The sequence below is a fragment of the Colossoma macropomum genome, unplaced genomic scaffold (assembly GCF_904425465.1).
Source record: "Colossoma macropomum unplaced genomic scaffold, Colossoma_macropomum, whole genome shotgun sequence".
NCBI classification, from domain to species: domain Eukaryota; kingdom Metazoa; phylum Chordata; class Actinopteri; order Characiformes; family Serrasalmidae; genus Colossoma; species Colossoma macropomum.
The window spans coordinates 3,095,065-3,122,773 of NW_023494794.1; the positions used below are offsets into that span (position 1 = coordinate 3,095,065).

General features: G+C 40.0%; 1 protein-coding gene across 2 annotated transcripts in view; it reads left to right on the plus strand.

Annotated features, from left to right (window-relative positions):
- abr (ABR activator of RhoGEF and GTPase) overlaps positions 1-27,709 on the plus strand; it is a 199,826-nt gene that overhangs the window by 30,500 nt on the left and 141,617 nt on the right. The window contains exon 1 of one of the 2 annotated variants that reach the window (XM_036579908.1): positions 634-1,017. The exons of the other annotated variant lie outside the window; for it this stretch is intronic. Coding sequence (XP_036435801.1) covers positions 957-1,017 — 61 coding nt within the window. The 5' untranslated portion in view covers positions 634-956. Of the gene's footprint in view, positions 1-633; positions 1,018-27,709 lie in introns of those variants that run through there. 2 annotated transcript variants of the gene reach the window in all.

Consider the following 27,709-nt stretch of genomic DNA (forward strand, 5'->3'; position numbering starts at 1 on the left):
CTCAGGAAGCACTTGTTGGGCTTGTAACACTGCGCTCTGCCCATATAATTGCATCCGTCTAACACTGTGCGTGAGGTTATTGGAACAGTTCTGTCATCTCAGCCCCTAAAGATGCTTTTATTACAGAAACTCATATCATAATAACAATGAAAATACAAATTATCATACAGCCTCTATATGCGTATGTGTGCTTGAGCTCTTTTTTCTCACTCCACATGTTAAACCACATGCTCTCTATAGGCCAACTACCAAGACACAGCAAAACAGTGTGTCTGAGTGTGAGTGAGAGAAAGAGAGAGAAAATTAGATGGGGGAGGAGGTATTAGCACAGTGCCTACGTATTAGAGGAGAAGAGGGGATCTTCAGTTGCTAGGACAGCCTCTTTTTTCTTTTATGCTGCCTTTTAGAGCTCAGTCATCTGCTTCAGATGAAAATGAGACAGAACAGCTTGTCAGAGAGGTAGATTTTTATACCGACTTGTAAGAGGTGCAGATTTTTATAGCAGTAAAAAAAAGAAATGAAAGGACAATGTGAGAGAGAGAGCCAGGGAGTGATTGACTAGAGAGAGAGTGAGAGAGTGGCTGAAGCATGTGAGAACGAATGAGAGCGAGAGAGTAATCAAGAGAGAGAGAGAGAGCGAGAGGGGAGGAGGGAGCGCTTTCTTTCCCTTAGCAACCGTTGGCAGCTCACAGCTCTTGCCTGCTGTCTTTTGCTCCAGTGTGTGAGGGCGTATACACACAGCACAGAGATCGGAGCACTGCCTACACTCGCTCGGATCTTTCTCTTTCTCCCACATCCTTCCACTTTCTCCTTCTCCGCCCGGACATGACCGCCTTCCTCCATCTGTGAAAGCGTACCGAAGCTGAGGAGAGCCACAAAAAGAGGAGCAAGGGGAGCAGAACAGAGCGGAGGAGAGGGAGGGAGACGCAGCCCTGGAGGATTCGGCGGGCGGAGGGATGGAGCGCCTGAGCTCTCGCGGGCTGCCCAGGCTCTCCTGGATCGACACGCTCTACAGCAGTATGTACACACACTACTCCTTCGCCTCCCTCTTTCATTCCTCTTTTCATATCTGTCTCTCTCTGTGTCTTGCTGTATCTCTGCTCTTCTGCTGCCTCACTTTACCGACTCAGAGACCTCTTGGGTGCATTAATCAGAACAGTGGACTCATGGGCTCACTGTGTGTGTGTGTGTGTGTGTGTGTGTGTTTTCATACATTTTCAGTACAAAATATGACCTGACTGGGGGGAGCTTAACATTTTGCTGCTCATGACTTTTTACAAAAGCACAAAAGAACAAAAATGTAAGATTTAAGACTTTAAAATGGCCCATTATAGAGCAAATAATGGTATATATATAAGTTTAAGTTTTTTTTTTGTCTTTTATGTGCTTACTTAGCCCGCCCTGTGTGAACCTCAGGTCTTAAAAAAAAGGGCTAATAAAATCATCTAATTCGGCTGTAAAGACATCAGGAGTCACCCATAAAAATGCATGACTGAAGCACCTCTAATGCTTATGCATGTAACTACCTATATAGTTAGTTACATCTGTAGTTTCTATATATCACATGCAGGTATCTGATCTAACTCCATGTTTAACATCTGGCATGTATGACCAACGTTCTCACAAGATATAAAAACAAACGCATGTGTATTTGTGTGTATGTGTGGATATAATATCAGGATCTGCTTGTATATCCTCAATCTCATTAATCTCAGCTCTTATTAATGGCCAGGCCAGTGCTAATCACTCACTAGTGATGAAGCCTGGATAATCTTCCTCATTCGCTCATCCGCTGGCTCTAGAAGCAAGTAACATTTTTAGTGTTTCGCTAAGCGCTTCTGTGGTACTCAGAACTGTATTACAGTACATCAATAATCAGTGATCTGTTTACTCCTGCTGTTGATCAGATGAGCTTGTTTACTTCATCCAGCTTGGCGCTTTGCTGTGGAAACAGACCTGTGTTTGGATTTAAATGTTGGTTCGCTTTGGCTGCTTGAGCTGTTGCTGTAAGGCTGAGTTACATAAAGAGCTTTTGGAAGGTAGCTAATTCAGAAGAAGGGGAAGAGGCAAGGAAATGTACAGAGTGTTCCAGAGAGGATGGAGGGAGTAACAAGGCATGGAGGAAAGGGAGAAAGTGAGGGAGAGTGAGAAAGAGGTTGAAAAGCAGAATGGGCCAGAACCATTCAGCAGTTAACCAGGGACAAGCTAAGGCTAATCCTTTATAAACACCCCTCCCTCTACCTAATTTCACACTCAATTCTATATGAGATCTGTGTGTGTGTGTGTGTGTGTGTGTGTGTGTGTGTGTGTGTGTGTGTGTGCGTGCTCAGGGTGGATTACTGCATATGATTGGGGAATTAGGAGAAAAAGGGGAGTTGTCCCAGCACGTTATTAAACTTCCTCCCCCTGCTGCCTCATTTTTCACCCTCAAATTTGAACTCCCTCATAAACCCCCATGTGATTTAATCATTCTGAATGTATCTGTGCCTGTGTGTCTATGGTGGGAAAAGTAGGGGATACTGAAAATACCAGGACCAATAAAATGGTCTTGGCTTTTAGCAAAAACCCCAGGTTTCATTTTTTACACTGAAAGGCTAAAACAAATGATTTTTGGTTACTAATAGTTAACTGTAGTAATAATAGTAAAGTTAGGGGCAGGGTTATTTTTATGGTTATGTTTAGAAAATTCTTACTTACATATACAGTACTGTGTAAGTCAGAGACCACCCTTCTTTTGTTTAATTTCCAGTCAAAATGGCCATTAAGTACAAGTTAATCATTTTTTCAGGAGACATGTCTGATGAGATAAGAGATAAGATAATCCACTTGCATATGGAAAAGAGAAATCAAATGGAAAATAAAAGGGAAAAAAGAGTTTTTGATGACCAAAACTGTCCCCATCAGAGAAATAATTCTTAAAGCTTTCATCTTTGACAGAGAGGAGAAAATCAAGCTCCACTGTTGCTTCAGATCAGAAAAAATCCACAGGTGTTTCTGTTCATCTTTCCACTGTGAGAAGACAACTCAACACTATGAGTCTGAACTGATGTGCAGCTGTCAAGAAGCTGTTACTGAGAAAAGAAAAGCTGGAGATCAAACAGAGAAGCTGCTGGTGGTCATAGAACAGTGGACTGTCCACCCCAGAGTCCAGACCGTAACATCACTGAATGTGTTTGGGATTATTTGGATTGTGAGAAGCAGAAAATGCAACAAACTTTTAAGATTTAACATTGGAGATGTGGAAAAATATCCCTGCAGAGTTCTTTGAGAAACTGATAGCAAGTCTCCTGAAAAGAGTGGTAGCTGTGATGAAGATAAAAGTATGGAGAATAAAGATAAAAGAGTGGACACATTAAATACTGGAAGATAGATAGTATCTTTAGTTATTGAGGATCCTTTGTAATGTTCTGTAAAATGTTTTGTTTTACAGAATGTCCCCATGTCCTGACTCTATATTAAAAACAATTGTGTGTGTGTGTGTGTGTGTGTGTGTGTGTGTGTGTGTGTGTGTGTGTGTGTTTGTGTGTGTGTGTGTATCTCTCTATTGGAGTGTTCTGGTGTTTAGAGCCTATAGAGAGCCAGCAGCAGGATTAGAGTTACATAACTGCTTCTGTTTGGTTGTTTGTTGATTGTTTGTTTGTTGTTTATTATGTCAGAATGAGCTTGTGTTAATCTGAGAGTGAATCCACTATGGGAATTGGGAGATTTTAGATGATTTTAGATGTTGAATTTAAGACTCGGATACACACGTATTTTTTCTTGCTTAAGCTTAACAATATTAGTGGGAGAGTTCGTCGTTTGTCATTCCTGATGACCTCAGTAAAATGACCCTTGTAAAACAAAATCTTAATAACTCAAGTCTACCTCTTTTGGACCACCATCATCCCTATTTCATGCCTACAGTGCCCGGTGTAATGACCATAATTAGCTTAAAGCACATTAACACATAGTTACTGTAATAACAACAGTGTCTTGGCCGCCTGCTGCTGTTAACCTATTTCTGTTCTTCCCAGACCCCAGGTGAGACCTCGCTTTAAAATGTAGAGCCGCTGAAAGATTTATGAGCGATTATTAAATATTAAGTGGCTTTCATGCTTAATAAAGAAGGTTCGTTGTGGATCTCATGCTGTATCTGGGCAGGCTAATATCAATATTAGCAAGATGATGATAACTTGTAAAAAATGTAATCGCATTATTCTGTCTGTGGGAGCTGGAATTATTGGTGTTTCAACAGAAGTAATATTTTTTGGATTTGCCGGTATGTAATTTGCCTGTCTAAAAAATGGGAGTGGAGCAATTCTGATTTTCTTCGTACTTTCATATCTCTCCTTTTCTGCCTTTCCACTTTGTTTTTCACCAGGTTTGTTTTGTCTTTCTTTTTTTAGCTCCTAATAACCTCTGCAATAGCAACTGTTCATCCTGTCGTCCTCTCTCCTCTATATAGAGATGAAATTGCTCTGTTTCTCTCCCAGTGTTGTGGTTGTAGAAAGTCAAGAAAGGCAGATAGTCAATTTGTGTGTGTGTGTGTGTGTGTGTTGGTTCGGGTCCATTAGAGCGTGACTCTCCGTATCCTCTGTTTTCCCAGTGTGGGGTGTGGGATGTCACCGAAGTGCATGGGAGGACATGGAGCTTTACCTAAGGGGCGAAGATGTGCTGTCTCTGATCTCTGTCACTTTCTTTGTATCTTTATCTACTCCTCTTTGAAGACCAGGCTATGTGCAGTCCTGAGTAGTATTAAATTGGTTTTTGGCAGCTTGATTAGTTTTTACCAGAGTTAGTTCTGTAGTTATGTAATTTATAATGGATTTCAGTGGCTGATTCACATGGAAGAAATATTATTGAATGTTCTTGATCAACTCATAAAGGAAAATTATCAACTTGTTGTCAAGTTATAATTACTTGCATTTGTGTGATCATCGATAAATGGCAAATTTATCACCTGAACATTAAGCTTGAACGATTAGTGCTTAACAATATACAGTGATAACTTTATCAAACTGGTATGTTTGCCTTCTTCTGGACAGGCTTATACATTTTACTCTCTACCAGAGAAATCTGTACTGGAGTTTCTTTTGCATATGTCCATAGTATTCTTCACATGGCTGAACAACTATGTTATAATATTTTTTGTGGTGTTCAAACCGTTTTTGTAGCCTATAAGTAAGTGTGATCTTTTCTACATACATTTTTTTTTTATAACAAACAGTTATGGAAACGGTTAAATAAAGGTGAAGCAATAAATAAATAAAGAACTTACATGGCTCATGAAAGAGATTGAAAGAATGATATTTTGCTTAAGATTAGCATTTATCTAAATAATTGTGATATTCGGTCATTGGTTTTTGGCCCTCCTTAAGGGTAGCAAACATAAGCATGTGCACCAACACATCTGCTTCTCACTACAAAAAAAAAAAGAAATAGTTTTTTGATTTCTAATGTGTTCACTTGGTATAAGGGAACATACTTGCTGTGGATGTGGGAATGTGTCTATTTTGAATAAAATAGAGTTTCCCATATTTGTTTAGCCGTTGATTTTGTCAGCCGTTCAGTTCAACTGCTTAGTAGTACACGCAGAAATTCAAGATTACAATCACTTTCCAAATGCACCTAACTATAATTTCTAAATTATATGTATATTCTTCCTGCAGACAGCCTGGATGTTTGTATCTGTGTAACATGACACTCAATAACCACCTGTGTTACCAGAACTCAGTAACCTGGTGTCAGTAAAAAGGTGTGTTGTCTTTTATAAGGTTTTGTTATTCCATTAGCATGAGGTTTATTGTAACAGGACTGATATTGCTGAAAAAACTTCAGGTTGCAAGAAATTCAGACGGTAATTCACTCTGCAGTCATTACTTATAAGAGTTATAAAATATTGTGGACTACGCTAAAAGTAATCCAGCTCAAACAGGGCTTTATCCACATGTTTCTCACATGGTTGGAGGTCAGTGAGAACAGACAGATCGGTCCAGTGGGAGCATCTGCATTCTTAATGAGTGTGTTCTGAGGCTCTGCGATGATGAACTGAGCCTTCTGGATGCTGGCCTGCTTCTGCTGTCTCCATGCTGTTAGCTACATGTACAGTTAACTGCAACTCTTAACCTGGCACTGCCTCTGACATTACAGCTCTCCTGGGCTTTTCTCTCTCCCCCCACCTCTCTTACTCTCTCTTGCTTGCTTGCTCTCTTAGGCATTGGCAAAGTCCCTCTCCTCATTCTCTTTAATGAAAACCATTGCTCATGCCTCTCAAAAAGTAAAATTACACCTGCAGCCCCCTTTGTGTAGTAATGTTCATAGAACCAGAAACTTTATGACCTGATTTCCTGTGGGCCATCGACATGACTGCCATCTTCATTATTCTGGGCCAGTGAGGGTCCGACATAGTCTATAGCATTTTCAGGGCCTGACGGACATGAAAAATTTGGCACTGCTACTGATTTAAAGAGATAAAAACCCTAAATTTAGGCCAATATAATTATTTATGGTGAAAGCGAGAGGCTAATACTTATAGTTAAACAGTGCTTTATTGACTCATGTGATTATCAGTTGTCAAATATGATTGTCAGTTCTGAGCTGTCCAGTTTTCTTTTATAATAAAAAATAAACAGCAGTAACTCTGAAAAAATCTAAATAATAATAAAATATAGAAACAAGCTGCTTATAAATAACCTTCTAACTTGAAGCTGTGCTCTGTAGGATTTGGTGATTTGGAGATTTGGAGACCTCTCTGGTGGGAATGTGTAATTACATGTAACGTGTGGAAGAGCATTTTGTTACTTCAGTCGTGCTTTAGACCCCTTCCCTGAGCGAATGAATCTGATGACTGAGAGTGGGGTGGTAAGAGTATTCAAAGAGAACTCTGTGTCTACCGAGGATGCAAGTGCATCATCTGCTATTGTCACTATATCTTTACACTGTTGAATCATCGCACCAGACGCTTTGTGCGTGTGGTGATAATACGTAAGGATGTATGCCGTGGTCCGTGATTGTCCATCATCTGGAGTAATATAATAATTACATTCCCCTGACATTGGCCCAAGTCTCTATACTGTCACACGTCTACACATCTCTGCATTGCTCTCCGCCTTATTTAGTCCAGCATTTTCCCTGCAAGTAACAGGCACAGAGTCTCCAAAGCTGATTCACCATCGCATGCCTGCAACAAGAAAAACATCAAAGAGCGTGGGCTTATGTTTGAGAGAGAGTGGGTCTGTGCTGAAAGAGCAGCAGTAGAGAGACATGCCACCACACATACACAGTTAAGCGCCTGTCTGTAATCCATGGCAAGGTCAGGGTTTGAGAGGTGTTTTGAGCTACGTGCAGTGGGCCCAGATTAACAGCTGCATAGCGGATATGCCAACAGCTGTGCAGATACAGTTCTGAGAACCAAGAACAGTGAGTCAGTAGAGGGTGGGCTAAGAACACACGCACAGCTTTTTTTTTTTATTTCTCATCCTGATACCGAGTCCGATTTGTCCATTATTTGTGTTTTTGTAGGCAGTATAGCTGCACAGTCCACTAACTTTGCAGTAAGTGCATTAAAATAAATAAACTTTACCTACATTTAAATTTTGTAAATTTGCAAGGCATCCAATTACTTTAAAATGCTACAGCAAAATTACTATTTTTAGTATGAGAATAGTGTAACATGCTGTGAACCGCTGTGAGCAGTTTGAAACACTGCCATTATACATAATAGTGGCTGTTGCACTGTTTTCTCAGTTTAGCCAGAGTACAGTGTGCTTCAGAAAGTTCGCAGGATATCATCCCAGCTATTGTCGCTAAATGTACGTCATAAATTCTGCCCTATCAATTGTGACTTTTATTGTCTATATGACTTTTGTTTACATCTTGTAATTCAATGTCAAATAGGTCATGTGAATGCTCCGTGAAACCTGGACTAAAATGCATCAGAGTGTAGTTTTCTGCTGTAGTCTGGAGAAAGTGTGCTCTACTGCTGCAAGCTGTGGAAAACATCTGTTCATATCACTTCTGCAACAGTGGTGTAAATAGAGTACAAGGAAAGCTTTAAGGAAAGCTCAGGCTTAGCATAACTGATGCAGATCCATTAAATATACTTGAATCAGTTCCAAGACTGATAGTTTAGATATGATTGTGACCATATGTGCAGTGGTCATGTGTTATTTTCATGTATTAGGAGTGTCATTTAAATAATAAAGTGATTTTGTCAGTTTATGTAAAAGCCAGAAGAAACACATTCCCTCTATCACTCTCTTACAGACACTACTAATCTTTAACAGAGCATGCTGTACCAACTGCAGCTCTCTTCACTTTCTCTTAGTCACAAGCGGTCACTGACAGTACAACCCAGTTTTCAGATATAGAATGAGAACATACCACAGACTCTGGTTTCAAACAGAGCAAAATGCCTGTTAAACACTTTTCGTTCCCCAACACAGTGTTTACTCTCTCCCTCATGCTGACAGAGACCCTCAGAAAAAGAATAAGACACATCTGTCTTGATCCTCTCAGTCATGATGGACTGTTTTGTGTTATTTGTACACAGACCTCCTTTATCTCAAACACATACAGGGTGTGTTTGTGTGTGTGTGGCAGCACATGGCCAGCTGTGGATCAATGACTGCGCTGTGGCTCTCGCTGCAGCTTGCTAGTATTTTCAAACACATCCGTCCTGCCTGACCACAGAACACATTCCGCACGGCCTCTAGCAGCCTACAGCACCACCTCACTCTAATTCAGTACAGCTTCAGTATACACCGGTCAGATGTAACATTAAAACCACCTTCTTTTTTCTACACTCACTGTCCATTTTATCTGCTCCACTTAACGTATAGGTGCACTTTGTAGTTCTGCAATTACAGATTGTCGTCCATCTGTTTCTCTGCATACTTTGCTAGCCCCATTTTACCCTGTTCAGAGCAGGTATTAATTGGGTGGTAGATCATTCTCAGCTGTAGTTTTTAAACACATCGCTGTCCACTCTATTGGACACTCCTACCTTGTTGGTCCAGCTTGTTTGTGTTAGTCATCCTCTAGTTCTTCATCAGTGGTCACAGGACCCTGCCCACAGTTAGTGGACTATTCTCAGTCCAGCAGTGACACTGAGGTGTTGAAAAACTTTTTTTGTGTCGCTGATGTGGTGGTGGTGTGATAGTGTATATTCTGCTGGTACAAGTGGATCAGACACAGCAGTGTTGCTGGAGGTTATACCTGGCTTACTAAATATATAAAACTATAAATAAAGCTAGAGGCATATTGATGTAACTCATTTTTTTTTATTCAGAAGATTGTGTAGATGAGTGCTTTTAAGTCTTGTGTGTACCGGAATGTAATTTTAACTAGCATTTTTTTTAGAGTTTGTGTGTGTGTGGGCAAATATACACACTTATCCATCTCACTGTGGTATTTCATACTTATCATTAAACTCGTTTTCCACTTCTCCCTCTCTCTCTCTCTCTCTGCCTGTCTCTCTCTCTCTCTCTCTCTTTCTGTAACTATAGAAACCGAATCTGAGAGAGCTCTCCATGTACTCTCTGCTGCTCTTGTAGAAATCGAGAGAGGGAGAGAAATGGAGAAAGAAAAAATGGTAAAAACAGTGAAACGGTGCAGAGACACAGTGTAGTGGGTAGAGCTCAGTTTAAGAGAGAATGAGGTAAAAGTATGAGAGCAGGGTGTTTTTTTTTTTGAAAACCCATCCGTGACTCTTATGGAACAGCCAGAGCTTTGAAAGCTACTGGGCTGAATCTTCCGTCCCCTGGAGCTTCATGTTCAGATCGTGTCCATAAGGGTTTGGCCGAGTGCAGAGCAGAGTAGGAGTTACACACAATGCCTACAGGAGCTGTTTCTCGCCCACCGCTTTGTGCGAGGGTTCACTGAGTGCAAGCGTGAATGCGAGAGTTCGTTTTTCTCTTGTTTCGCCGTGTGTGTGTGTGTGTGTGTGTGTGTGTGTGTGTGTGTGTGTGTGTGGCAGCAGCACCTGCCTGCCTTACATCATCAGTATTGTTTTGCTTTGGAGCAGCCTCACACTCCATGGTTATCAGTTCCAAATGACTGAACCAGCTTCAGATCACATATAAAAACCCACGTCAATGAAACATTAGGGGTGTAATGATACACATATTTTCATATCTGATATGATTTAAAATGTAATGATTCTACAGAGTGCTCATTATATACAGTGCTATATGGACTGGGGTGGGAGATACAGCAAAAATATTGTATCATGATAACTTTTGCATGATACACGATGTGTCATAATTTTGTTACTCAGACACAGTGCACTAGCAGTGCAGCATTTAAAAACTGGTATCCAAACTGGGATTATTGTTTTTATTAATCATTTCGCTCTCTGTTCTGCACTAAATCCAGTTAAACAGAAGCAATTAGGCTTTCTTTATAATGAAACCTGTAGCTGATCAGTGTCTGCTGAGTATGGACGACATCCACAGTATGCACCTACTTTACTGTAGGTCAAGTTCGTAAGGCTACATGACCATTACGTAAGCCTTTCGTGTCAACTTCACCCTAGAAAGTGTTATGCCAACATCTACTGTCAGCTAAAATCTTTTTCACTTGATACGACTGTTATGTCAACTTGACATAGAAGTTAAAAGAAGCCTTACGACAACTGCCACTTAAAGGGCAATTCCACTGATTTTCTGCATAATTCAGTTGTTGCGATGTAAATGAAGTTGTTCAGAGTGGTTTGATGTTAAATGGTTCACTGTAGCGAAGCTTAGCGGTGCTGATAGTGTTGCTGATAGGAACCAGAGGTCACAATGCAGCCATTTTACTTACGATCAAAAACACAGATGAACCTACACGTCTTTTGAGTTTTTGTATTTAATGTATTTAATACATTTTTTTTTTTTAGATATCTTTTTTTTTTAGATAGGGGACTGTTTTTGTCAAGTGCTGCCTTGTGTGTATCCCTCCACTATTAATGGATTTTTAAAAATACTTTGTCTTAGATCAGAGCTATTGTAAATCAATGTCTCAGACATCAGGCAGTGTTTTCAGAATCATTTACCGTGTTTCAGCTTTTAGAGGCATTAAACTCTTCAGACATCTGGTTCCTATTACTACTGTTATAAACAATTCTGACTCAGTATGTTTCTCTAGAACGGAGCAACTGTGAAACATCAAACCACTCTTATTGACATTGTTTATATCATAACCATTGGATTATAAATAAGTTTTGAAAAATCTGTGGAATTCCCCTTTTATCGAATAAGCCTTTAGGAATGTTTGTTTATGTAGGTTTATGGCAGTTGTCATTAAAGGCTTAGGTAATTGTAGCCTTATGAACTTGACCTACACTAAAGTGTTACCGTGTATTATTTATCACAATAACAACATTTATCCTGCTAACGATAAACGATTCTCTTATTGCCCAGCTCTAATATGAATTGGTTTGGCTCAGATTAAAAAGTTAGAAACTGCTGTGCACCCAATAACAAAATTATGCCCCAAAATTGCAACCCTTAGAATTTAGTGAACTCTAGTGACTCCAGGAGAAAGGCCCCATGTTTTAAGTGTGGGTTTGTGCATAGCAGAAGCCCTTCCTCTCCCTGCCCACTTTACTCCGATAGGATTTACCCAGATACCTACTTTTGATCATTGATTGTGGTTTCCACAAAGACACAGACTACTGTGTCACTACATGCTGTCATCAGTTTGTTGCACTCTATATTTTGCACAATATTCATGCTGACAGTGTTCTTCTTGAAGTATATGACATCAGCTTTATCGGCTGGCAAGTTCAAAAGCGTTTTTGTCATTTTTAACTTCTTTTGTGGAAGGGGAGATTTTTGAAAATGCTGTTAGTGTAGATAAAGATTTTTTGAAAATGGAAAAGAAATTATAAAAATATCCAGGTGCAACTGGACAAAGTCTTAGTTTGCAAGCTGAGTGTTCTTGTGTGTAGTGTTCTGTGCTTGAGTGGAGTGTAGCTGCTTGTTAAGGCCTTTGTTTAGATGATGACCACCACTCCCTGTCATATAAACTTATATTCACAATTATCAGTCCAGAGTAAACTGAGCAGCGGCCAATTGTAGCCGACTTTATGATGCTCATATTTCTGCAGACTGTGTTTATTTAGAAGTGGTTTTGCAGTAGAGTTCAAATCATATCTGTGTGCTTGAAGGGGTGAAATGTAGTGTATGAGGGGTGTGTGTGCATGTGTGCGTGTGTGTGTGTGTGTGTGTGTGTGTGTGTGTATGTGTGTGTGTGTATGTGTGTGTGTATATCTCAGCCTGTCTGAGCCTGTTTGTTTCAGGGTTGTGTTTGAGGGCTCTTTGTCTACAGGGGCTTGGTTAGCTGTGTGTGTCTGTTTCTTCTAAGGTCTCGAGGCTTGCCCTGCCCTGCTCCTTTCTCCTAGGCTGGTAACCGAAGCCCCTCTAAACTCTCCCCTCAAAGAGTTGACCAATCACATCACAGCCCCATAGACCACACACCAGCAGCCTTGGCCAATGGCATCAATCGCCTGTTTACACTTCACCAGGAAGTGGAGGCATGATTAAGCATTCAGGTCAGCGGAGCAGAAGACATTTTCACAGGGAAGGAGGGGGAAGAGAAGAGGGGGGAACAGTGAGGAGGAGTGGAGGGTTTGGCTTCCATTAGTAAAGGCTGATCTAAGAGCCAGAGAGGGCATGCTGCTCTCACAGCAGAAGAGTGAGCAATATGGCAAGAATATGACCTCATGATACATTCACTACACATGAAATGTATCATGATTTTTTCTTAAGTTAGAATCGGTCAAATGTAAGAATTGACTGAATGCAACAGTATATTCTTTTATTTCCAAAAATAGCTACTTAATAAGTAATTAAATAAGACAATGGCACAATGGACTGACATCCAGCTGCTTGATACTATTCATTTTATGCAGTTACTATACAATTCTTTTTGTTTACAGTCGCTCTTGTATTATTATTATTATTTTTTTTTAACTCAATTTTCTATCCACTAGCTCTGTCTCTCCCAGACATGATACTGGCAAACTTGAAGGGTGAAAGCTAACAAATGCTTTTTCCCCCGTCATGTGAAGCTAGTCACTGCATCCTTTTCCAAACTGCTGCTAACAGCAGCTCGGTGTGCTTGGAGGAGTACGCTGCTTGCCAATACATTAGCTAACAGGCACCTGTGCCATCCTCCTGAACTTGTGAGGATAGGGACAACGCTTAGACCATTGTGCCACTCGGGAGCCCTAAATTTGACTTTTATTAAGGATGTATCGATACCAGTATTGGTATTGGGCCGATACCTTGCTCGTTTGCTCATACTCATCAAAATTCACCGATGCCAACATTCTGATACCTGCTGATACTGTGTGACATAAGCTGAGTATACCTGTCATACTAATGAACAAACGCAGTAAAGAAGGCTGTGCTTGCGCAGAGAAGTGTTACTGACTCAGTCTTGGACACAAAGCCTCTGGTTAGTTTAAACATTCCGCTTTGTAAACCCTCAGTAAAAATATACTGTTATATACTGTATATGGTATACTGTTTAAAAAATTAATTAGAAATGATTTTTAAAGAAATACATTTTGATTTTTTTACTTTAAGTACATTTATGAGTATGTACTTTTACACTTCTACTCGAGCAAAAAATCTATGCCATACCTCAACTTTTACTTGAGTATTTTTTTACTAGATTACTAGTACTTTTACGTAAGTAAGGGACTTGTGTACGTCTGCCATATCTGCTGTAGAGAGACATTATTTCCCACCGTATACATCACTGCCTGGCTTTTCGCTTCCATGCACTGTGTTAGCAGCGCTGCTCGGTTTCCCTTTGCTCGGTGCTCGGATCACAGTGTGTTGTTTTGAATGAAACAGCTATATTTGAAATTGTTCATGGACAGGGCTCTCTGTAGAGCTTTGTTTCACATAGTATGGACACCATGTATGTCTGGATTTAAAGGACATCCAGCTGCAGCTCAACCAGCCAAGACTCTGAGAAGACACAAACTCCACACGTGGGCTCCTTGGATGCTTCAGCCTCAGATGTGATTCCTACTGACTCTGGGCTACAGAGACTGTTGTTGAAAGACACAGATGAGGTGAAAAACTACAGCTGTACAGATGTGCTTTTCTGGCGCTGAACTAAACTCCCTCTTCTTCACTGCAGCGCTGCTCCATTCAATGTAGCGCTAAATACCACACAGCTAGCGTAGGCACTTCATTTAAAATGAGTTAAATTTAATGATTTAACTGTTAAGGTTGCACACCTTTACACTAATGTCTACTTAATTAAGTAGGTTACTTAGTGAGGTATCGGACTCTGTATCAGCGAGTACTGAAAAATATGTAATCGTACTCTGTCTGGGGAAAAAAAGCAGTATCTATGCATCCCTCCTTTTTATAATGCATGCAGTTGTTTGCTGTTCTAAAATTACTGGTGATACACTCAACAAAGAATATTATGACATAATTATCTTTATACCGGCCAAAGTCATATCACCCACCCTTAGATTTCTTCTGTTATTTCCACTCTGTTTTGTCCTTCGCCATTTTGTTCTACTTCTATCAATTTTCATACTTTTGTACTTTCCTTCCTGTCCATAGCGGTTGGCCTGATTGAGTGAATGGTTCCACTTGAAACTCTTTATGATTTACAATGAGCCGTCTAAAGTCTAAAATTAGAAGTACCAGTCGCCAGATGATCAAATGTTCATAAATTGCCGAAGCTGTGCTGAGTCAGCTGCTGAAATGCTTGATTTTATAGCTCATCCTTTCAGAAATGTGCTGTATTGGGGTGACTGTGGACTAGAGGTTGATATATTTGGTTGTACCTGACAAGGTCCAGTAAGTCACACTAGTTTTGACATCATTTTTCAAATATTTGTTGTTTGGGTTCATCACAGCCCACCTAATGGGTTTTGGTCTGCAATTATCCCTGCTTCAGTTTTTGGTCTGCAGTTATCCCTGCTCTTTACTTCCTTCTTACTTTTATTACCTTTTTAATCTGGCATGCTGGAGTCACTTGTGATTTTGGTACCAGGACGAGTCCTAATGCATGTGGGGGGGGGTTGGATGCGAGTGAAATAAAACAGTTAATTGATTTAGAAGAGTGCAGTTTAGAGCAGCCAAAAGGTATTGATTTGCTGGAATCAATTGACTCCTAAAGCTGAATTTATACTTGCTGAATCGCTGATAATTATGCTATTAATTTAGATTTTGTTTAATCGATGATGTGATTGTGGTCACTTTAGCTACAAAGTCACTTAACAGCTACTACATTTAGGAATGTCAATTTTTTTCCTGACTTCAGTAATGGGTGGTTGGGTTCAGGTCAGAATGTTCAGCTGTGTTTGGTTGAAATTCTGTACTATGTGCTCACAACAACTAGTCTTGAGGTGTGAGTGCTGACCGTAGGTCATAGCATCAAAAAGGCCATTCAGTTACCTGGGTGATCCTGATTGAACAGCACTCAGACATGCTGTAGTGTATTCGGCTCCTACTCCCACTGCTTAGTCTCGTGTCTGAGTGTAGAGTCATGTACATCTGCTGCTCCATCTGGGACCTGAGAGGGCATTTCTCCAGACCTGATTAATCACTCTGCACATGCCATCCTTAAGGACAACTGCTTTTTGCCAACTCTCTCATGGTGCTATTCGATTCCCTCTCACTGTCAGCTTGGACTCTCTCTCGTGCTCCCTTTCGGTCTCTCTCTCATGCTGACTCCTACTCACGTTTCACTCTGCTTTGTCTCTGTTACAGAACATGGTGTATGTTTTTACTTACGCCTGTGCGATCTGACCTTTCCAAAGAGGAACAAAGTCAAATCGATGCTGCTCTTTACCTCGGATGTCTAAAGTGTGCATCTGCGTGAGTGAGTGTACTCCTCCACGCTGGCTGTACTGCTTTTGCTTTTCTCGATCACGTGTAACGGTTTAGGTAGGGTACACCTACCTATGTGGCAGAAAGGTAACACCAAAATACACAAGATGTATCATGATATTGAGTCTTTTTTGAGGCTTCCAAATGAGTTGAAATGGACAAAATGTACCAGCAAAACAGTAGTGTCATAATAGAAAAAGACGCTGAAAAATAAAATACAATGACTAAAATAAACTTAAAGGAGCAGTATTTAATTTTTTTGTTAAAATTGAAAGAAGTAGCATTATTGAGTCGGGGGAAAAAATAACATGTTAAAATATAGTGTGTGTGCTGCTGCAAGTCACCCTGTAAAACCTGACATAATAAGTCAGGTCAGATTTTGCAGGAGTTTTTAGAACCACATCATACGTCGTACATATTAACGTCACATACAAAGGCTCAAAGAGAAGGTCTGGCTCAATGTTTAGGTCTCAAATGCAAAATGAGTATTATACTGATAAAGATAGGGTGACAGTAGGTAATTCACTCACATCCTCAGAAGACACGTCTTTTACCAAGTTCTCTTTGGATACTCTTTCTGCGTGAGAAAGAGGCAGGAGGTGAGGTGTTTTGGAGTTACACTTTCTGCGTGCTCACAATCATGAGATTCATCCACTCTCCAGATCCTCAAATCTTACATACAGTAGCTTCAAAAATAAACAATAGGGAACGTGAAGAAATATCAAAGCGATTAAAATACTAGCAAAAAAATATGAAAAAAAAAATCAAAATGAGCTGCTTGTTGCTATTCAGTTACTTGTTTATGGTGCCTGCAGCTGTTCAGTGTTCTGACAATGACTATTATAAAGGGTTTTGTGACATAAATGAGTAAATCAGATTGCCCACCCTTAGTCAGCAGCATGCTTGTGTTTGCATGGCTTGGGTCTTTAGAATTTTGTGTGGATATTTATTGTGCTCTGATGTAAGATAATGAGATCAGATTAGAGAACTACTGAATATTAAGTCAGACTGAACTGTGTGAACTCATTGGCAGTTGGCCACAAAACTCATCTCCTCTCTCCAAGGTGAAATTCTCCTCTAATCGCTACTTTTGTCATTGCGTTCTTCCTACATGTTTCTCTCTGTCTTGGTTTCTGTTTCATCGCTCAGGCTAAGCTCTGCTGTCAGTAGAGGCAGCTAAAGATTGATTGACGCCTCCGTGGCTGGCATTCAGCTGGATGATTCAGAGATGGGGAGAGAGAGGTAGGAGGTGAGGTGTTTTGGAGTTACTGATGCGTTCTCCCTGATGGGGACATTGAGTTGAATCCTCCTGGAGGTATTACACTGAGCTGCCATGATGAATGCAGGCTGAGCGGTGGCTAGCTGAGCTCTCTCTGGCTGCACCCGGATAAAATAATCAGCAGGGCTTTGGGGCTGACAGTACTGTTTTGGTTACATTTTTGGTTGCAGACACAAAAAGGGGTGGTGAATAGAACTCATGACTAACATGACTCCTGGTAATATCCGGTTAACTAACGGTTATTTCTACAATTGACTAATCTATCTAATCAGTTGATTACCTTATTGTTTTAGTGTTACAGCTTGTATAATATAAAGGTTATAGAGCGCTATAGAGTGCTTTGTTTGTGAATATAAGACTCATCTATTTGACATTTCGACAACTAATTGATTTTGTCAACTGATCAGCCCCTAGTAGTCCTGTAATTCTGTGTCGCTTTATACCATGACTCTGTATTCTGAAGATATCTGTGGGTGGACAAAATGACAGTCATTAAGTGTCTTTGCAGCTTAAAGGCCCTCAATAAAATCTATGATGCATTACTTTACAAAGATGAGCACTGCACAGGATATGAATATGATGACTCTGCACATGAGTTATGTAATGACCTCCTCTATCAGGACTGTCTGTTTTTTCCCTTTGTATACTACCCTTTTATTTAGATTCTGTTGACTTTACAGCATCAAAACCATGCAGACCTTAATCCAGTTTCTGGTCCTGGTTTTTGTAATTACTGGTAGTAACTGGTAACTGAACTGCTGATGCAACTGATTGCCCATTAAGTGCCGTACTTACCAATGATTACAAAAAGTAGGACTGGGAACTGGATTACCACTATGATCATGAACGTTAAATACCACACGGAGATGACAGCCAAAAACAGGACACTTAGCAAACGTGTGATTACAACAGCCACAACTAAATTATTGTTTAATGTCATGTAATGTTACATGACTTAATGTACTAATTGTGATGTATGAAATGATGCTCTTCGTGATTTGGCTGTCTTCACCCCCCACCCCCCCCACCCCCCAACATTTGACTGGGTGCCATGTTTTGTATTCATGTAATTAGGCTAATTAATCCAGCTAATGAAAAGCCCTCCAAACAGCAGATTTCCTCTCAGCTGATCTGTTCAGCGATGGAGGAATGAGTGAAAGGAGGGCATCTTATGAAATTGTCTGTTCATTATTGTGACCTTTCGTGTCTGGTCTGGCTCGAAATAGGCTGCTGTGAAAACCTCAACAGGCGCCAGAATAGAACAGGGATGGTAATGAGTTTGTGGGTACAGCCACCATTTAAAGGAACACTCTAACATTTTCATCTGCGCAATCTGTAACACACGTTTGATTACCATAGATGACATTTTTCACACGTTTCCCACTGTGTACCAATAAAACTACGGAAAACCCAATGAGTCAAAACACACCGGTAAAAGAAGCCAATGGGCAGCTGTTGACGTAAAACACAGGATGGTTCATAAATACCGCATAATACCAAACCAACTTTCAGGTTATCATCGACTGATTGGGTTGTATAGGCCGTGCAGTGTTGTTGCCATAGTAACGGTGTGGGCTGGGGGCTTGTGGTGTTTGACAGAGGCGTCACTTATCGCACTCAGCAGGCCTAACTCATATCCTCAAAGAGAGCTTCTCTCTCTCACCCTCACTCTCTTTTCACACAGAATTTCACACAGCGTCTATATGCAAATGCTCCATGTGAGAGGATTCCAAGTGGCTTTTCTATCCAGTTTATCATGCTGTTGGGTCAGCATGTTTTGCTCTGACCTCTGCACTCAGACCACAGGGAACTTACTGGCTTCTATCCACTATGTCACTGATTCCCAGTTGTAGTCCTGGAGTGCCCCTGACCCGACACTTGTGAGTCATTTTTATGAAAGTGTTTTCTGAATGCATAGCGTTTCTCAGTTTGCGAGTGAGCCCTCACTGAATGGTAATGAATGGAGCTAAACAAATGTAGACGGTATGTCTTTCTTTTTTCACACAGAAATTTAATTTGATTTTTTAAGTAAATGCATTCCTTAAAAAAAATGAGTAAAAACTCTCCAAAATCTTTTTTGTTCTAGTATCAGTTTTTCTATATCAAACAGGTTTTGGGCAGTTGGACGGTAGCAGTACTGCTGCTGAGTGCTGATTGGTTGATGAGCTGATACGGGTTGAGTAAAGTGGTTTGCATTCACAGACACTGACACGAATGTCATGAATGTACATAAAGCACTGTGAGAAAGTGCTGTAACTTCAGTTGGAAAGCGTTCAAAACATGATGGCTGTTCTGTCTGGAGAAAGTGAGCGCATGTGTCTGTTTAAAAAGGATTAACCATTTACAGATTATAATCTTGCAAAAGGGCCTTAGGAGCCCATTCTTTTTAGACTCTCTCTGGAGTGCCCCTTAGGCCCAATCCCATTTCTTCGTTTTACCCATACTCCTTGTCTTCGAATGTCACCCTAACCCCTTGGAACTGAGTTACAAGGGGTAGTGGTTGAAATCTTGCCCTATGAAATGGGACAACCCTCAAATAACAACTACAGGCATTAACAGGCTACTAGCGTTAATGTTATCATAATTTTGTAACTGAGAAAATTCTCACATTTGTGGGTTTCTTTGGTCGCTCGCGCAGCCATCTTGCCGGTTTTTCTTTTTTTCTCATAACACTCCGTTTGGAGTGCCTCTGCAAAACCTCCATTTGGAGGGCCATGTAGCCCTAACACTTCCCCCTACCCCTCTATCTCAACAAAAATTGGGACAATCTAACCCTAGACGTGAACGTGCAAAACAGAGGGCTAAGGGCTAAGTGGTAGGGGCAAGGGGTGAAATGGGATTGGGCAGTTCACTAGAAATTCTCTGCCACGATTCCCATCATTAAACCACGGGTAAGTTAATGTACAGCTAGTGGAAATTAGGATTATCATAGCAGTGTAATTCCTAAACGGTTCATCTGATGTGCAAATATGCTTTACTTAAAGTTAACAGTAGGGCTCGGCAGTGTTGACAAAATTCAGTGTCATATTTTCTAGATGTTTCGCCATATCGCTGTATCAGATGATATTTAAATGAATTAAATTATGCTTATCCTTGCCACTGTCGCCAAGGCTTGCTCATTGGGGGCGTGGACCCGGATTCTTTGTAAAGCTGCTTTGTGACAACATCTAAAAGGCGCTATATAAAATACATTTGACTTGACTTGACTTAATAGACTTTATGCTTACTTATTAAGTTAATGCTTACTGGATGCTTTTACTACATGCTAAAAGAACGTCTTAAAGTTTTATAGCTTGTTTTAATTGAACTGTATATTTTTTTGCTTTCTTTATATGAAATTAGACCAAAGGGAACCTTAAACAGTATTGTAAATGTTAACCAGACATTTACAGAAAAGAAGCAAATGAATTATTTAATTTTTATGGATCTTAAACTGTCGTTATCAAAACAATCTGAAGCACATAGAGAAATATGTACATTGGAATTATGTTAGGTGACATTATATACAATTAAAAAATCTAAAAACAAACCACTTGGCTGCAGCGACACTGCTATTTTTTTGGGTGTTATATCGTGGATGTAATGTTCATTGGCAAATATATTTTTAAAAATATAATTAAAACTTAAAAGCAGTATCATGGCCTACCAGTACAGATGATACATCACCCATCCCATAGATGGTGCCTCAAAGTCATTGTATCCTTTTTTGCTCAAAGTTATTGTAACCTTTCATGCTGAATTTGTTAGAATACCAAGACCCTACCATCCAACCTGTTTTTTTTTTTTGGTTTTAATTGAAATATGGTAATAGTACCCAATATTTCTGGTGGGGAAAAACAAACACTATGGCTGTATTAAATACAATGCCACGCAAAGAACAAAAAGATCAAGTGAAAATGTACTTTAGTTTTTTTTTTATGTTGTCTTTTAAGTTTTTATTAATGGTGAAACATGGGCATGAAAGAGTGCAGGTTAACTCCAAACTAGCACTACTTGTTAAGATGGACAAATACAGAAAGGAATCCTGATATATGCTGTATAAATCAAAAATTGGGAATGGACCATGAGGTGCCTACAGATTCCCATTCATAATGTCTAAATAAAAAGCCGTTCTTGAGCTCAGAGCACTAAAAAGTGCAGGGCAGTGCTGCTCCAGGACATAACCTGGAAAGCACTGAACTATCCTGTGTAAAATGTTTTAATTTTTCCCCTGTTTCTCCTGTCCCTGCTTGTGCTCTCAGGTGTGTAGTTTTGTGTTCTGTAGTGGAGTGACCTTTAGAAAAGGACCTCTGTTTTCCACACTCCAAGTGCTTAAGATGATTTACTGCCACTTGTTATTGGTCAGACCGTGCAAGCAAAATCTCTCTTTCTCTCTCTCGCTCTCTCTCTCCCTCTCCCTCTCTCTCTCTTTCTCTCTCTCTCTCTCTCTCTCTCTCTGCATGCATAAAACCCCTCTTAAGTTTAACTGCATCTCACTTCATTAGCATCACAGAGACATCTCAGCTGTCCAACTGTCTTTATCAGTCTGAGAATGCTGATCAGCCAAACAGCCAAAAATCTTCTTTCTCTCTGTTTCACGTCCACATTGGAGCCGTTCTTTCCCTTTCTGCCCCAATCAAAGAGGCTTTGAGGTCAAGCTGCGGATTGTCCAAATGTTCTTTTTACTTTAGAACATTATTGCACAACGTAATACGATTACAGAACAGTTTTATTACTCAGTAATCCTTTAGCTCGTGATCAGTTTTAGCAGCTGAGAATAATATGAGGGGCTTTTGTTCTAGTGGTCACTATGTTTACACAAACAGCTGACTGGCTAAACTGTCATAATGTCAGTCTGTGGAATATGAGAACAGGTCCTATATGCATGTTTAAATGAGCTTTCAGCTACTTCTGGAGCAAAGTAGAAACTGACCTTTACATGCTCCCTGTGCACGTGTTCTTTCATAGTTGGAAAAGCTTTACAGAGCAGTGAAAAAAATTATATTCTACCTAATGTGAAACAGTAGTGCACAACACATTTTTTGTAAAAAACTTAAGTTTAGAGCACAGTTGATTGCAAGTGATGGAAGTATTAAAACAACTGAAACTGGTGAGCCTGTCAATCAGATGTTATTTTAAAACCTTCAAAAACTGACTCATATTCTAAACCAACTGTGTGACGTTACACACTCATGCGAAATAAAAATAGAAATAACACACTGTGAATTTATGCGTTTTGCATAGAAGAGACACATTGTAAGCTACCAGTTCTCATTAGGTTGAGTGAGATTTTTGCCAGTGTTCTGTAAAGTTTGTCTAACCTCACAGTAGTTGCTAAAAAAGAATACATTTGTGGGTGGAGCATGAATGGTCAATTTTCCAGTGACCCTGTCTAGACTATCGTAGCTGCTGTTACTCATAGTGCACGTATCTATTTTGAGAGAAGATGTGTTTAGGAGTGATTGCAGGAGAAAATAATGCAAGAAGCCAAGGGTGTAAGAGTGCTTTGGAAACTGTGGGTGGGTTGTCTATCTCTGTGTTGGGCTCTTTAATATTGCGGGGTCTGGGGTTTACTCAAAAATTAAAAATAAACTGACATGTATGAATTTTATGTTGTGCTGTATTAGTAGCACCAATTTTATAAGCAGCCTTTTGTTTTATGGTGAATTATGCAGTCGCTTAAATGCTGTAGCTCATATATGGTAGTGATTCAAACATACAGCGTTTGTGCAGCAAAGAGCTACACTGTTAGAAATAAAGGTTCTGTGCAGGTACATTTTTCGATCATGAAGGTACAAACAATGTAAATGTTCTCTCAAAGGTACAACAGAGGTTTTAAGGTCCAGTTGTGTACCTTAAATAAGTTTTTCCCAAGTGAACCGTGTGTATTTGTACCTTTTCATAACCGAATGTTTTAAAACCGAACAATAAAATAAAAAGCCTGGAGACAAGACGGGGTGTGTGGAGTCAATGCAACTTAGTAAATATAATTTCAATGGATTATGGTACAATTATGTCCCCTGACTAAAGGTACTGAGATGTACCCTTGAGGGTACCACCCCAGTGACAAGAGGGGCACTGCCCCAGCGACAGCTTCGTAGCTTTTTTTCTGAGAGTGTACAGTAGGATCATATCTGCTTTTAATCAAGTTCTACAGACATCATTTTTTAGATGAGTAGTCAATCAGTTACTTACTTTTGCTTCATAAAATGATAATTTATGAAAAAGCATGTTACGTTTGTTTAACCTTTGCAGTTTTCTGTCTTGTGATTGGGCAGTCATTCCATACCTAGGTCTACTGCAACATGGGTATGTAAATGTTTAACTAAAATTTTATTCCATTTTTTTATTTTTTTCGTAAATTATTTTACTGTATATTGCACCTATTCTGTGAATCAGTGGTTCCCAGCCCTGTCTTCAGAGACCCCCAGACAGTTGACTTTTTTCCAAACCAATACGCAACACATGATAAAGGAAAAATGTGGCTGTATAGGGGGCCCTGAGGGCTGGTTTGGGAACTACTGCGCTAAATGCAGCACCACTTAAGTGCGTGACTAGGAATGCTTTGTCTGTTAACACTCCAACCTGTTAACATGAGCATCGAAATGAAAAACAAGACATGCTATGTGTGAAACAGGTGAAACATCCATCCTGTTCTTCCTGAAAGGGAGCCTGACTGTTAAGACACGTAACATGCTATTACAATTTATATGTTGTATAAATCAAACAAAATACTCTATCCTTTTTAAAAAATAGGCAAAAACCCGCTTTCTAGCTAGAGCATGGCATTACCCAAGAGAAAATGTTTTTGACTGTGTTGCTTTCCATAGGACTGACACCACTGAAACCATATGACAGTTCAACAGCGGCAACCTACTAACGGATAGATTTGGCCTATTTGTTATGCTTTTTATTTTAAAACATGCATTTCCATTTGGTTTATACCTCATATTTCAACAGAATTGGGCATTTACGCTATTTCAAGGCAGACAAGTCTTAATAGTCTAGGTTCCTTTGAAGAAAATGACGTCTTTAGTTTTTTTTGTGTTTCTGTCCCAGAAGTGTTTCGATGTGGTTCAGTCTGTGGAATCAGTTTCTGTTTAGATTCTGTTCTAATTTTGATATGTTGAATATGGGCACTAAATTTGAGCTTTTATGTAAACAAGCAAGACATAGAGTCAGTGAAATTGGTGACTACATAATATGCATTTTTGAAAAGGTGGAGGAGGGGTGATTTGACACTCCCACATGCAGTAGTTCCTACATCCATGCAAGAAGCTGATGCTGATTAAAAGGGAGGAGAGTGTGTGTGAGTGTGTGTGTGTGTGTGTGTGTGTGTGTGTGTGTGTGTGTGTGTGTGTGTGTATTGATTACTGGGTGATTATTTAGAGAATCTGTCTCAGATGGCTGAACAGATACACACTCTGCAACTGTTAAACTTCAGATTCTTCGCCAGGCTGCAGGCCAAACATGGCCTTCACTGACACACACACACACACACACACACACACACACACACACACGCAGAGCTGGTTTAAACAGTCAAGCTTTAGTGAGCTTTTACTCTCTTCTCCCTCTCTCCTCCTCTTTATTGTGGCACATGATGTGGATGGTGATGAACTGTAAATTGGTGTTTTTTTTCATTGTGCTGAACACATTGAGTCTGTTGGAGGAGAATGTCAAGAATAAAGTGTCTGTTTGACATTAGATAAAAGAGTCAGGTTTTTTTGTTGTGTCTGATTATTTTTCTGTGTGTGTTTGTGTGTTTGTGTGTGTGTGGTGGAGCGTTGGTTCTTTCTTGTGTCTTTTGAGAGGAGCACAGATGGTAGGACTGGCGAGTTTGTCAACAGCCCAAAAAACTCCCACCCCGCCCCCATCCCTCTTTCTTTCTTTGATCCATGTCCATTCTCTCTCTCTCTTTTTCTCTGTTGTATTTCATTGCTGTTGAAAACTACGTTTTATCTGTGAATTGATTGAAAGGAGGACAACTTTCGTAACCTTAATGTATGTTAATCGGAAGTGTAAATGATTAACTGAATCAGCCTTTGCTCTCAGTACATAAGTGAATTTATTTGATTTAATTTCCAGTGAACAGCAGTTTCTATTTCAGTAGTCATGTTTATCATTCAAGCTGTGGAACATTTTTTAATTGTACCCATGACATTATTTGGTTTTGTTAGATTGGCATGCTAAAAATTAAGAACGCAGATAAAAACGGTGGTGTTTGGGACCACTTTTCAAGAGGACAGTAGCACAACTACAGCCATGTACAACATGGAAAGCAAACATGCACAAACAAAAAAGACAGAGAACTATTTCGTCTGTGTTCTCCAAGGGAAAGTGTGACACACCGATGTGAGGAAATCACACGGGTGGTTGAGTAATGAGTGGTAAATAGAACTTTAGAATTTATGCTTTTTAGTTTTTGGTCATATAATAATGAACATAGTTGTCAGCCCCTTAGTTTAAACAAAACAAGTTTCTTTTGTAAGGTATGATTAATATGGTTTCAGGCTGTTTACTTCATACACACACTTATGCTTGGCCCGTTTAATGATATTTTTATGGGTTGCGTCCTTGATTTTAGGTTTTGCAGTTAAGTTTCAGTTGCTGAGTAATGATGGTCAGTGTTCAGTTGAAAGAATTTGCCTTAATTTACATCCCTAGTGTTACTGTAATTATATTATTTTCCAAATTGTTTTAGACCCTTTCTTTTGGAGGGGGGGAAACAACTAAAAAGAATGGGTTGAGGTTTTGATATGTTTTTCTTCTCCTTAGCTACTGTCACATATCTTCTCTTCCCTTCCGCCCCTTCTCCTTCTCTCCTTTTTCATTCAGGTCATAATGACATCCCCAGTGAGACACACAGAGACCCTGCTGGCCCTCTATGGCCTACACACCAGATGAGGCCCACGCACACGCACATACATTTGTACATAAGCATGTGCCATAAACTAGACAGATAATAGAGGAGTGTCCACTTCAAAAGGACAGAGAATGACGTTGATCAGAGCTCCATCCTTTGTTCATTTCATACAGCTCTGTTTGCGAGAGAGAGAGAGAGAGAGAGAGAGAGAGAGAGAGATATTGATTACGTAATGCTTTACCAGATTGTACTGGTATAAAAATGCTGAGGACGGATATCACACTTTCTCACTTCTTGCAGACGTGATGCATCTCTCTCTCTCTCTCCCTCTCCCCCCCGCTCTTTTTATCTCTGTTTCACTTTCTTTATCTCATTTCTTTGGCTTTCTCTCTCGTTTCTCTTTTTCTCTCTTTCTGTCTTTTTTTTGTTTCTGCTATATATTTCTCTCTCTCTCTCTCTCTCTCTCCGTCTCTTTTCTTTCTGTTCCCTCTCTTTCTTTATGTCTCTCCCTGTCTTTCTTCTTCTTTCTCTGCTGTTTTTCCTCTGTCTTTCTCAATTTCTGTCTTTTTTTTCATCTTATCTCTCTCTCTCTCTCTTTCTGTCTTTCTCTCTCTCTCTCTCTCTCTCTCTCTCTCTCTCTCTCTCTCTCTCTCCCTCTCTCTCTCTCTCTCCCTCTCCCTCCTGCTGCAGTACAGATCTTGCTTAGAAAATCTACTACACCTCGAATTGTTTCTCTCTCCTGTGATTAGACAGTCTCAGTGTCTCTTACTGCAGCAGAGGTTCCAGATCAGTGGTGCTTATGTGTACACAGTGGACCAGATGAGTGGAGGGCTGTGGAAGACTGATCCAGGATCAGTTCAGTAATGACTCAGGGCTCATGGGCTGTGTGTCAGAGTGCAGTGGGAATTCTCATCACCCAGCAGCAGCAAATTAGGTTACAGCCACTCAACCTTTTACATACCAAAAAGCTTCATCTGCTGCTGATGGCCAGGCCTGTCTGGATCTGTTCTGCGCTCACACACACACTCCAGTCCATGTTCAGTCAGGCACTAATTCATACATGCACACACAGATGATGCTTTTTTTAATTGATTTTTGAGACTTGTAACAAATTACAGTCGATATAATCACCCCAACTTGCTGCTGGCACCATGCGTGTTTACTATGGGCTTTTCAGGATGATAGAAGAGTGTGTGTATGTGTGTCTCAGCTCAGCTATTCATCAATCATGCTGTCAGATGTTGCTGCTGCATCTGAGCGTGTGAACCAGCAACCAGCCGACCTCACTCAAACTGAGTCTTCACAGAAGAAGCCCTTTAACTGCTGTTGGAGCTTTTTGTATGAGGCATCTATCAATTTGTTTGCTGTTGGGTGTAGCCTGGTGCAAAAGCCCTGCTGCAGTCTGCTGTTCTGCTTTTCTCTGTTATCTAGAGATGGTATGAAACAGCTTTTTCTTCTCTGATACATATTGAAACCTGATTCAAAAATCACCTTGATTTTTTTCTGTAAAAGTAACTGTTAACTATACATTTCTTTCACCTCCTTGATGATTTGATTACCACTTAGCTTTACATGCTGCAGTAAAATCACTTAATTTTCATATGTGCATAGCTGTATGCACTCTCCGCTGGTATCTACTTCTGTGAAATAACCATTTTATAGCATGAATATGTTATGAATTCATATTTCTCCAACATACACAAAGTAGCCCGCTCCTTTGGCTTGGTTTCAGATGTGCCAGTGAAATAGAATGTT